The sequence below is a fragment of the Oryx dammah genome, unplaced genomic scaffold, assembly GCF_014754425.2.
Source record: "Oryx dammah isolate SB20612 unplaced genomic scaffold, SCBI_Odam_1.1 HiC_scaffold_23, whole genome shotgun sequence".
Taxonomy (NCBI): Eukaryota; Metazoa; Chordata; class Mammalia; order Artiodactyla; family Bovidae; genus Oryx; species Oryx dammah.
The window spans coordinates 77,943,476-77,956,543 of record NW_024070207.1 but is presented as its reverse complement, the minus strand read 5'-3'; the positions used below and the strand labels follow the sequence as shown (position 1 = coordinate 77,956,543).

The window sequence follows — 13,068 nt, the reverse complement described above, 5'->3', positions numbered from 1 at the left end:
TTACTCCTCACATCTCTAAGATCTGGGTATTGTAGATATGTAGGCAGAAGGTAGCTGTCTAATTTTTTAAGTCTAAAAATTTAATATCTGATCTCACCTCGGCAGGCTTCTTGCGTTCATTTGGCATTTTTGACTTGCTCCTATACATTGAGCCAAAAGTAGAGGAAGTGGAAGGATCTGTAAAAGATAATTAGAAAAAATACTGAGACTTATTACCTGCTATTATAACTAAATGTCATCCAAGAGTATGTGAAATACATGATGGAGAAGAGCACGGTGACCTCATATCACTGAAGAAAATAGTTAAATTGCAACCACAAAAGCCTCATAAAGGAGTTTAATGACATTTATAGGTGACATTCCAGGGTGCAAAAGCTTCAACAATGCTAATACTGAGGAGATTCAATTTGGTATAATCATACTTCATTATAATTTAGAACAAGACAATTTATGTTCCATCTAGAGAAAAAGTATCCACAAAAGCAACTGAAAAAACTAAAAATGTGGAGCAAGTAATCTGCCTATCCTTCAGCATTTTCCCAGATGCTACTGTTAATAAAGTTGTTGTCTTTTACAAATGATGACACATCCAAACACTTAGTACCTCAGCTAAAATAAAAACTGTAGGGTCTACTGTAAAAACTGTAGGCTCTACAATTATAGCTCTCACACTTTTCTTTCTAGAAAAGCACTGTTCCATTGGTAGATGTGGCTTTTGTTGCCTGGGTAAGTAAAAAGTGCAAAACAAAATGCTATATGCCACACAAAACCAATTCTTTCATCTAACTTACCTATGTCTAATGGAATTTAAACAAGTAAGCAAAATGGTACCCCAAGTTTTCCTTCTTAGAAACATTTTTTAACCCATTGAAAGAAGCATGAAACAGCTTGTTCTCAAGTCAAAGAAACTCTTAACAGATTATAGATACAGAGTTACCAGCTGTTGGCTGGTTCTACTCACTGTCCTCTGAACTGTCACTGCTGCTGATATTTCTATGGCGCTTCATTCTGGAGCATCCTGGGAAAGAGAAGGCAACACTGAATAAATACTCAACACACAGATCCATCCCATAGGGCAGTCAACACTGCTCAAGAAGCAGCAGCAGGTGAATTATACAAATCAAATTATTTTTGTTAAGAATATTCTCAAATGACCTAGAGTGGTGGGAGAAGAATTCTACCAAATTCTCCCCAATAGAGTGTGAAAGACTGGGTGAGGCCACATACTAGCTTTAGGAGGAAATCTAAGCTGCAGAGGATGAATGACATAGCACTGGCAAAAGCCTCAAATGTGGCCACATGACCACTATCCAACCAACCAAAGAGGGGTAGCCACAGGGTCATTATCAGTCAGGGATCCCCAATAAGAGATGAGCAAGAAAGGAAAAGCAGTTACAAAGGTAGAGCTGTCAAAGGCCAAGGTTGAAAGGCATGAGACAAGGCTGGCTGAAGAAAGAAGTGAGGCACGTCCCATCTTTGAAAGCACAGTTCATTTCAGTCGCTCAGTCATGCCCGACTCTCTGCAACCCCATGGAGTGCAGCATGCCAGGCCTCCCTGTCCATCACCAACTCCCAGAGTTTACTCAAATTCATGTCCATTGAGTCAGTGATGCCATCCAACCATCTTATCCTCTGTCATCCCCTTCTCTTCCCACCTTCAATCTTTCCCAGCATTTGGGCCTTTTCAAATGAGTTAGTTCTTTGCATCAGGTGGCCACAGTATTGGAGCTTCAGCTTCAGCATCAGTCCTTGCAATGAATATTCAGGACTGATTTCCTTTAGGATGGACTGGTTGGATCTCCTTGCAGTCCAAGGGACTCTCAAGAGTCTTCTCTAACACCACAGTTCAAAAGCTTCAATTATTCTCTGCTCAGCTTTCTTTATAGTCCAACTCTCACATCCATACATGACTATTGGAAAAAACTATAGCTTTAACTAGACGGACCTTTGTTGGCAAAGTAATGTCTCTGCTTTTTAATATGCTGTCTAGGTTGGTAATGACAGAATGTGGTCCACTGGAGAAGGGAATGGCAAACCACTTCAGTATTCTTGCCTTCAGAACCCCATGAACAGTATGAAAAGGCAAAATGATAGGATACTGAAAGAGGAACTCCCTATGTTGGTAGGTGTCCAATATGCTACTGGAGATCAGTGGAGAAATAACTCCAGAAAGAATGAAGGGATGGAGCCAAAGCAAAAACAATAGCCAGTTGTGGATGTGACTGGTGATAGAAGCAAGGTCCAATGCTGTAAAGAGCAATATTGCATAGGAACCTGGAATGTTAGGTCCATGAATCAAGGCAAATTGGAAGTGGTCAAACAGGAGATGGCAAGAGTGAACGTCGACATTCTAGGAATCAGCGAACTAAAATGGACTGGAATGGGTGAATATAACTCAGTTCAGTTCAGTTCAGTCACTCAGTCATGTCCGACTCTTTGCGACCCCATGAATCGCAGCACGCCAGGCCTCCCTGTCCATCACCAACTCCCAGAGTTCACTCAGACTCACGTCCATCGAGTCAGTGATGCCATCCAGCCACCTCATCCTCTGTCGTCCCCTTGTCCCCCTGCCCCCAATCCCTCCCAGCATCAGAGTCTTTTCCAATGACCATTATATCTACTACTGTGGGCAGGAATCCCTTAGAAGAAATGGAGTAGCCATCATGGTCAACAAGAGTCTGAAATGCAGTACTTGGATGCAATTTCAAAAATGACAGAATGATCTCTGTTCGTTTCCAAGGCAAACCTTTCAATACCACAGTAATCCAAGTCTATGCCCCAACCAGTAACGCTGAAGAAGCTGAACTTGAATGATTCTATGAAGACCTAGAAGACCTTTTAGAACTAACACCCCCAAAAGATGTCCTTTTCATTACAGAGGACTGGAATGGAAAAGTAGGAAGTCAAGAAACACCTGGAGTAACAGACAAGTTTGGCCTTGGGAGTACAGAATGAAGCAGGGCAAAGGCTAACAGAGTTTTGCCAAGAGAACACACTTGTCATAGCAAACACCCTCTTCCAAAAACACAAGAGAAAGCTCTACATATAGACATCACCAGATGGTCAATACTGAAATCAGATTGATTATAGTCTTTGCAGCCAAAGATGGAGAAGCTCTATACAGTCAGCAAAAACAAGACCGGGAGCTGACTGTGGTTCAGATCATGAACTCCTTATTGCCAAATTCAGACTTAAGTTGAAGAAATAGGGAAAACCACTAGACCATTCAGGTATGACCCAAATCAAATCCCTTATGATTATACAGTGGAAGTGAGAAATAGATTCAAGGGATTAGACCTGATAAGAGTGCCTGAAGAACTATGGATGGAGGTTCGTGATGTATAGGAGGCAGTGATCAAGACCATCCCCAAGAAAAAGAAGTGCAAAAAGGAAAAATGGTTGAAAGCACAACCCATTGCTTTTCTGTCTGCCCTTTTCCCCCCTTTTGCGCTTTCTCCCTTGTTCCCAACTGACAAACAACTAGCCTAACTTAAAGTTACATCTATCGCAAGGAATGCTAAGAAAAGTGAAAGTGTTAATTGCTCAGTTGTGTTCAACTCCTTGTAACCCCATGGACTATAGCCTGCCAGGCTCCTCTGTCCATGGGATTCTCCAGGCAAGAATACTGGAGGGTTGCCATTTCCTTCCCCAGAGGATCTTCCCAACCCAGGTCTCCTGCATTGCAGGTGGATTCTTTACTTTCTGAGCCACCAGGGAAGCCCAGACAAATGAAACCCAGTATTTCAGTGCTGAGGAATGTTACAAAAAGCTCCTATATTGGGAAAACTAATGTCTCTAAATAAAATTTCCAGTGGTTTAAGCATCTGTGTGTGTGTGTGTGTGTGTGTGTGAGAGAGAGAGAGAGAGAGAGACAGACAGACAGACAGACAGACAGAGACAGAGAGAGAGACAGAGAGAGACTACACACACTTTCAGGCAAATGGGGAGAGTAAATAGACTTCAGTAAAATAATGCAGCCAGTCACTAAAAGAGTAAATAAGCAAATAATAAAGAGCCCTGGGGGCGGGTGGCAGGGCGCCGGTACTGAATTGTTATATTATCTAAAATGCCCAGTTTTCATCAAAAAATTATGAGACATGCATGGCGACTGAATTCATACCCTACTAGTGAAAGTGTCAAGTCCTAACCCCTGGACCACCAGGGAATTTCCAAATATGGTACTTTCTAAATTAATACAGTAACAATCCTTTTCTGTTATAGATGGAAACCAAAAATCTTGTATTATCAATAAAGAGCCTAGGAAACAGATTAACACCAATAACACCAGTCCTGGAAACTGGGTTGCTTATAACTTTAAGAAAGCAAAGCAAGCAAATTTGGGGGTCTGGGCTGTTAAAGTCCACTGATCTATTTCAGTGATCACTGCTGTTTTAATTACTATAGAAAAATGACAAAGAACAGTAAATATCAGCAGAATAATTCCATGACGGTAAACCTTTAGATCTGTCTTTATTACTTTTAATCAAGTTTATAGAACAGCAGCAGTTCTATAAATATCATTACCACCATTTTACAGATGAGGAAATTGGGGCTCAAAGTCAAAGTTTTAGTCACTCAGTTGTGTCCGCCTCTTTGCAACCCCATGGACTGAGGCCCACCAGGTTCCTCTGTCCGTGGAATTTCCCAGGAGAGAATACTGGAGGGGGTTGCCATTCCCTTCTCCAGGGGATCTTCCTGATCCAGGGATTGAACCTGGTCTCCAGCATTGAAGGCAGATTCTTTACTGCCTGAGCCACCAGAAATGTTTAAATAACATGCTTGGAGCTACATGGCCACCAGAGGGCAGAGCACAGCTGGCAGGTATATGGAGAATGGATACTCCAAGTTGACCCTGAGACCTGAGGCAGGCTAGGGAGTTAACAGCAGGAATGCTGCCCCTTCTAAGCCCAAGCTTCCTGAGCATGGCCTTCGAGGTCCACAGCATTCCAGCTTCAATTTGTCAGATCTCATCAGCTGCTGCTCCCCTACCTCCTGCACATGCTATGACCCATGTGATTCCATGTATCACATGGAATCTATCATCTTGTTTCATACTTGCCACCCTTTGGACAGGGCTCTTCCCTCTGCCTACAGTACCGTGCCTATTTACCCGGACCATCCCATTTTCTCTCAACCTGGTCTGACTCATTTGTTGGATCTCCTCAGTAAGGTTCTCTCTATACATACTTCAGTCCATGTAAAATGCTCTTCATTTGCACTGTAAATATTCTTTACATGGTCAGCCCTGCCACAAGACCACAACCATCTTCAAAGCAGTAACTATGTCAAATTCATCTTTTACCCCCAGGTCTCAGCACAGTGTCCTGCACAAGACACTGCACATGAGAAAGAGTAAAAGATGCCTCACCCAGATCTCCTTTACTAGCTAGCATACCCATCTCCCAGCTACTGCCTGTTGGCTGCTAATGGCTCACAGCTGTCCCCTTCCCCAAGGGCTGGAGTCCTGCCAGGGAGATTATACTCTTTTTCCCTCCCAGGGGCAGCCAGCAGCCAATAATTGCTCTACACCTGCCCCTAACCATAACTGGCTAAGGCTAGACTTTCCTAAGACCATATCTTCACTTTAGCTCCTTCTTCTTCCCTACCTTCTTGTCCTTGCTCCCTTATAAGTTTCTCCTGAGAGCATTCCCTCAACAAATCATGTACATTCAAATACAGTCCCAGATTCTGCTTCTCGCCATCCCTTAAACAACATGTGAAACTTCACTTGGAGGCACACTTTAAAAAGTACTTTAGAATAAAATTTCTTGCTAAGCAAAACCATAAATAAGTACAGTGCAAAGCACCTCATTGTCTTACATCTGGATACGTTATTCAGCTGTTTATAGTCTAGTCTTCTATTTAGGATGCAGACTTTACAAAGGCATTATTTTCTTCCTTACTTCCCACAATGAGTATTCCTTTGTTTTAGCAGAAATGAAATATGTACCAGCCCTCACCTTGCACCCCTGAGAACAGTAATTTGAAGGCAGTTTTCAGACCTTGAAGTGAAGTGAAGGGAAGTCACTCAGTCGTGTCCGACTCTTTGTGACCCCATGCACTTTAGCCCGCCAGGCTCCTCCATCCATGGGATTTTCCAGGCAAGAATAATGGAGTGGGCTGCCATTTCCTTCTCCAGGGGATCTTCCCAACCCAGGGATTGAACCCAGGTCTCCTGCACTGCAGACAGATGCTTTACCGTCTGAGCCACCAGGGAAGCCTTTTCATATCTTATTCCTACTATAACCTCACTCAAAATGATTAACAGGATTCTGATTTATCTTAAGTGCTGTAAGTCAGGCAAAATACAATTGTATAAAGTAAATGCCTTCCTTGGGTGAAACTCCTTCTTAAAGGAGCACTGTTGGAAGTCAACCCAACTAGGATTATTTGGGGCTGAGAATCTAAGCCTGTGGTTTGGTGGCTACCTGATTCCCCATTAGGACTTCCCTGGTGGCTCAGACGGTAAAGCGTCTGTCTACAATGTGGGAGACCTGGGTTCGATCCCTGGGTCAGGAAGATTCCCTGGAGAAGGAAATGGCAACCCACTCTAGTACTCTTGCCTAGAAAATCCCATGGATGGAGGAGCCTGGTGCAGGCTATTGTCCATGGGGTCGCAAAGAATTGGATACGACTGAGCGACTTCACTTTCTTGATTCCCCATTAATGTTCCAGAAGAGCAGGGGGGCAGGAAAAGTGATTAACTCAAACATAGCCCTTTCCTTTCCTTCTATATGCCCACCAGACATACTTATGAAATGCATGGTCAGTGCAAAGAGCCACAATTGAGTGCCATCTGTGGGGCTATGCAGCAGCTTAAAAATAATTTGAGGCTCCACTTTAAACATATCCACACCCTTTGATCCAGGAATTCTACTTCCAACATCCATATCTGAAAAATAATTCAAAACACAGAAAATGATTTGTGAACAAAATGTTCATTAAAGCTCCCTAATAAAAATAAATGAAATCTAGCTATCAAACAAAAGAGGAATAAAGTATATTAATATTATGGTATTTCATTCAATTATTTAAACATGATATACAGAAAATGTGTATGTTAAAACGTTGTGGAAAAAAACAGTATAAAATTAGTTTTATAGCAAGATTGTATCTATGAAATAAAATATATAGAAAATAATGAAGGCCATAAACCAATTTACTGACATTAGTTGCATGAATAACACTGAAGTTTTCTGAGTGACAAACATTCTTTCCAATTTTTTCCATTCTCCACATTTTTTACAGTACACACAGGACGTTTATAATTAGAAAAAACTTCTAAGATTTCAAGGTATTTGTTCCCCATGTCACTCACAAACGATGCAGCTGACCTGAAAAACTGAAACTATGAAAGTGATTCTCACTGTTGTTCAAGATGGACATCAAGCAGGGCTGGAAAAAATCCAGAAAAGCACAATATAATCAATTGGATATATAAACCTCCATATTTATAAAGTTAGTCCCCAAAGCACCAAACCTTACAGTTTAAAAAAGACAAAGACAAATATCTAAAGCAGTGGTTTCCAACTGAAGGCAATTTTGTTCCCTGGGGACAATGTGGCAATATCTAGAGACATCTTTGGTTGTTGCAACTGGCAAGGGGCTTTGTTACTGATATCTAGGGGATAGACACCAAGGGGGCTGCTACATATCCTGCAATGCACATATTTATCTGGCCCCGAATGTCAATACTGCCAAGGCTGAGAAATCTTGCTCTACAGGAATGAAACAGATTGATAAGAATCAAGAAGAGTGTGGAAATTGTTGACATTATTCACCCAATCACAAAGTTAAAGTAACAAAGGGGCACTCCCTGTAACCTAAAGGCAATTTTATCAAAAAGAAAGCAGGACTTTAAGCAATGCTTAGGGAACTTAGTGAACTCATCAGCTCAAGAAGTGGAACAGAATGAAAATGTAAACAGGTTCAAGAAAGACTGAGATAAAAATCAGGGAAGATAAATCCATGATGGTATTTGGAAGTAATCCTTAAGTAAAAGAACATCTGAAAGTCCAGCTCCCTTAGACTTTCAGGAATACCGTTCAGAGCCATTAATGGAGAGAGACGTTTGAGTTAGGCCACTAGTCAGACCAGAGTAGAACACTTCTTTCATCCTTAAGGATCAATTCCTGCCCATGTGGGCAAAGAACCTCCCAAACTTTTCCTTAAACAGAAGTCATAAATATTAAAAATATATTTCTTGAGTAGTCCAGTAACTAAAACCATAAATACTGAACAAAGTAAACAAAAACATCAGAAGAAAAAGAACATATCCTACATATTTTACTGCTTCTCCTTTGTCTTTAAAAAAGATACCAGAAGTTGAAGTAGACGAACTTTTCTGTACTTTCTAAAAATAAGCCTGCCTTCATCTCAGTCATTTTAAAGCTTGTTTTTAAAAATTAAAAGACACATTGTGTGACTCATGAGTCCCCTGTGATCAGATGAGTAGTCTGGAGGTCAACTCTTTTCCAAAGCTCTCAAAAACCATTAAAGAAAAAAGAAGAAAACACAAATTTACCTAGATAGGTGCCTGCCACTCAGGAAAGTATTTCTATGTCAACCACAGTTATCCCTGTTGCCAGGAAACAAGTTTACCCTCTTTAATGTTAATAGACATGTTAACAAATTTCAAACCTCCTGGGTAGAAATTATCTTGCATGGGAAGGCCACATTGGGAAGGGAGTTTAATTCAGGGTTCAGCAAAATTTTTTGTCAAGAACCAGATAGCAAATATGTTTGGCTTTGTAGGCCATATGGTCTCTGTGGCAATTACTCAAATCTGCTATCATAGTGCGAAAGCAACCACAGATAGTACATAAACAAATAAATGATCGTGGCTCTGTTCTAATAAAACTTTATCATACTGAAATTCAAATTTCACATAATTTTCACATATAATGAAATACTATTCATTTTTCAAATTCACTGAACATTTCACTAAACCTATAACTAAAAATGTTAAAAGCCATTCTTAGCTCCCAGGCCATACAGAAACAGGTGGCAGGCTAGATTTGGCTCACAGGTCACACCTTGTCAACCTCTAATCTAAACTATAAGAAACCTTTCTTTTAATGATAGAATATTAAAAATTGGAAGCATATAACTGAATTATCACTATCCTAACAACACTCCTTCCTTTCCAATCTCTCAGCCCACTGGTTAATCAGACCTCACTAGAAGGTTTTTAGCTTGGGTGGCCTATTCTAATGGTCCTAGACCCTTTCTAAATTAAAATCTGTTTTGTGTCTTTTAAGCAAAAAGGCCTCAGTTCTAATAACTTTTTAAAACTTAGTAGTACATTTTCTTTTTTTTTGACTGCACCTCATGGCTTGCAGGATCTTAGTTCCTTGACCAGGGACTGAACCTGGGTCATGGTAGTGACAGCACAGAGTCCTAACCAGTGGACCACCAGGGATTTCCCCACATTTTCTTTTTAATTTATAACATATATTCAACAATTTCAACTACCCAGATAAATAAGTAGGTTTGGCATCTTAAGAATAAAGAGATATATGTACAAAGATAAATCCTTTTAAGATAAAATACCATTTGCAAATAAGACCTCTTAAGAATTAAGTAAATCACAACAGCTTTTACTATGAAATACATAACTCTTTCTCTAGATAGAAACTCAAAACAACTTTAAAAAATAATGATTTTCATTATGTCTTATCTCCTGCTGTGGATTGCTGCCACATTTAAATTTAGTCACATGTACCCCTAATACATTTACAATAACATCTACCTGATTTAAAATGATCATCAGAATTTATTAGGAGGAAAAATACCTTTATCCCAGATTTTAGAAAGAATAACAGGTCTCACATGTAAGGTCAAACAAATAAACAACCCCAAACTTACTGAGCAAGAGCAAATCCACTGCACATCAACTGTTAGTACTGTATTAATAGAGGGCAGGCACTGCACTGGCCACCAGAATGGAAAAACCAAGTCTTTTGGCTCCCTCAGAGAAAGGTCACAAGACCAGGTGCGCTAGACACACTGTTACTATGGCTTGGGTGATCACAGCCTAAAGCTAGTGACCAATGATGTATGACAAACCAATCAGAGGGGGGTTTTGGGGTTAATCCCAAATCAATCAAGGTGGTGAGGGTGTGAAGTGGAGGGGGGTTACAGTTAAATGTTCACCTCTGATCAGAGACATACTAAAGGCCAAAGAGTAGTCAGACAGGGAAGTTAACATAAGGGAAAGGATCAGCACCGACTTTGAGGACAACAAAAAGTGAGAGAAAATGAAACGGCTACAAATTTTTCTCAGGAGAAATGAAAAGTGGCTGGGCAATAGATGCTAACACAGTTTAAACCCTGAGAAAATTATCTGGCCTCCCCAGCAGAGATTCTCAATCCTTATTAAACATTTTCTGGGATTAAAAATCATCTGGGGAGACTGTAAAAATTCCACCGCCCAAACTGCACCCATTACCAATTAAGTCAGAATTTCTCTTTTCAAAGAGCCAACTTTTGGATTCATTGTTGTTCTCTATTGTTTGTGTTTTCAATTATATTAAGTATTCTTTATTATTTCCTCCCTCCATCTTACTCTCAGTTTATTTTGCTCTTCTTTTTTCTATTTTCTCAAGGTGGAAGCTTCTTCATTTGTGACTTTTCATCTACTCTTCATATAAGCACTTAGTGCTATAAATTTCCCACTCAGCATTGATTTTGTTACAAGCTACAAGTTTTGATATGTGGCATTTTCATTTTCACTCAGGTCAAGGCATTTTATTTTCCTTGGAGACTTCCTCCTTGACCTATGGATTAATAAGTGTGTTGTTTAGTTTCCAAGTGTTTGAAGACTTTCCTGTAGTCTGTTTTTCATTTCTAGTGTGATTCCATTATGGTCAGATAATATACTCTGTATGATTTTAATTCTTTTATATTTGTTGGGTGTTTTTTTTTAATGACCTGGGATATAGTCTATCCTGGTGAATATTACATGTGCACTTGAAAAGTAAGTATATAATGCTACTGAAGTTCCCAACTGTAACTATGGATTTATATCTATTAATATTTCTCAGTTATCTAGAGTTTTGCTTCATGTACTTTGAAGTTCTGTTGTTCGGTGCATACACATTTAAGATTGTCCTGTCTTCTGGGTGGACTGACCCTCTGAATCATTATGTGGTGCTCCTTTTGTCTTTTGCAGTTTTCTTTTGCTCTGATGTCTAATTTATCTGATATTAGTATAGCCACCCCAGCTTTCTTTTGATTGGCATGTGCATGGTATGTCTTTTTCCACCCATTTACTTTTAAACTACCTGTATTGTTGTATTTAGTTCGAACAGTGTGAAATGTGTCTACTCCATTTTGTTTGGAAGAGGAAATTTGCTCTCTATATTGTTTTTGCAATTTCTCTCTAAATTTAGACATATTATCTCAAAATCTCTTATTTCAAAATAAAAAATGTGACTGTTAAAAACTTAAGTATACGATTAAAGGGGCATTTTATTCATGTCCCTAACATGATGGGAGAGTATTAAGAAAGGAAAATCAACCTGAGAGATTTTCACTTACTGCATTCTCTCAGAACAAGAAAACAAAGAAACAAATAAAATTTACAGGCCTAGAAGTAACTGGGGGGCTGATCCCCTATCTGAGGGCCATAAGAAGGAAAAAGTCAGTTGGTAACAAGGATGCATCTATTTTTCCTTAAAAGATAAATATCCACCACACCTGGTGCTTATTCTTGGGTCGGGGGAGTTGTTTTTCCCCAATACTTGCATTTTCCAGTTTTTCTGTATGGATTTGTTGTTTTATTACATATTAACATTTTCAAAAGGTTAACAGAATTTAAAATGTACAACTTGAGAAGGAATAAAAGTCTAAGTAATTAGTTATACCACTTGTTAGTTCTGTAAAAGAAGTGAGTGAGAAAGCTGGAAAGTACTGACTAAAATGTGGCTTTCTGAGAATTAGTTGAGTTCAGTAATTTATGCCGTTCATGCTTCAGTACCCCAGGAAGCCAGATTTGGATACAGATAAGTAGTCATTTGAGACTAACAGCAAAATTTACCCCTGAACTGTTTTAAACACGACCCAAAAGAACCACTAAAAAGATCTAAGATGAGGACTAGAGAGCATAGATGGAAACTATCTGCTCTTGGCCCTTAAAAAAAAACAAACCTCTATGTAAACTAAAAGCATCCATATAGGAATATAAATCACAGAAAGAGAAAAGGAAACAGGTTTTTCTTCTCTATCCATCTCAGTACAATTTTAATTATTACAAGGAACAGTGTTTTACAAAAATGATGGACAGATAAAAAATAAAACTCTCAAAAATCTGAAATAAAGGCTTTGGTGTTGTATGTGGAAAATGACTACTTTGTCAAAAATACCTGTGAACTCAGACCATGATTGACTGTCATAGTGATGAAACTTTCCTGGACACTGAGCCTCAATATTTTCTTATCTGAGAATCTGCAGTTTAATTTCATCCTTCAAGATCAAAGGTATGTAAGTTAACTTGGTCCATTGATTTGATCAATCTATGGAGAGCTGCCAGGCAACACAAGTCCACAGAATAACTCATCAGTTTATAATGCTTAAAACACTTTGGGCAAAGTGTCGAGAATTGAACAGAGACTAAAACACCCAAAGACACTCACCAACCAATATATCTTTCTACACATCTAAATCTAACCTCTATTTGACCATGCCAGTGACAGGGAGCAACTATCTAATAAGGCAATCCATTTTCATTTTTAGACAGCTCTAAACAAAGAATAGCTTTCTATGACTAGAAAAAAAAGTCTGCCTTTATACTAACACTTGTTTCTGTTAACAGATTCCAATCTCTCCCTACCTTTATTCCCAGATTATCTCTTGCCTTACATCATTTTTCTCTGTGTGCTGTGCTTAGTTGCTCAGTTGTGTCTGACTATTTGCGACCCCATTGACTGCAGCCTGCCAGGCCCCTCTGTCTATGAGTATTCTCCAGGCAAGAATACTGGAGTGGGTTGCCATGCCCTCCTTCTGGGGATCTTACCAACCCAAGGATCAAACCCAAGTCTCCCACATTGCAGGCAGATTCTTTACCAT

At 39.5% G+C, this 13,068-nt stretch overlaps 1 protein-coding gene across 1 annotated transcript in view; it reads right to left on the bottom strand.

Moving 5' to 3' along the window:
• JADE3 (jade family PHD finger 3) overlaps positions 1-13,068 on the bottom strand; it is a 142,945-nt gene that overhangs the window by 71,386 nt on the left and 58,491 nt on the right. The window contains exons 2-3 of the mRNA XM_040265825.1: positions 962-1,018; positions 98-177 (exon numbers count right to left, since the gene is read on the bottom strand). Of these exons, the coding sequence (XP_040121759.1) occupies positions 98-177; positions 962-1,007 (126 nt within the window). The 5' untranslated portion in view covers positions 1,008-1,018. The remainder of the gene's footprint in view (positions 1-97; positions 178-961; positions 1,019-13,068) is intronic.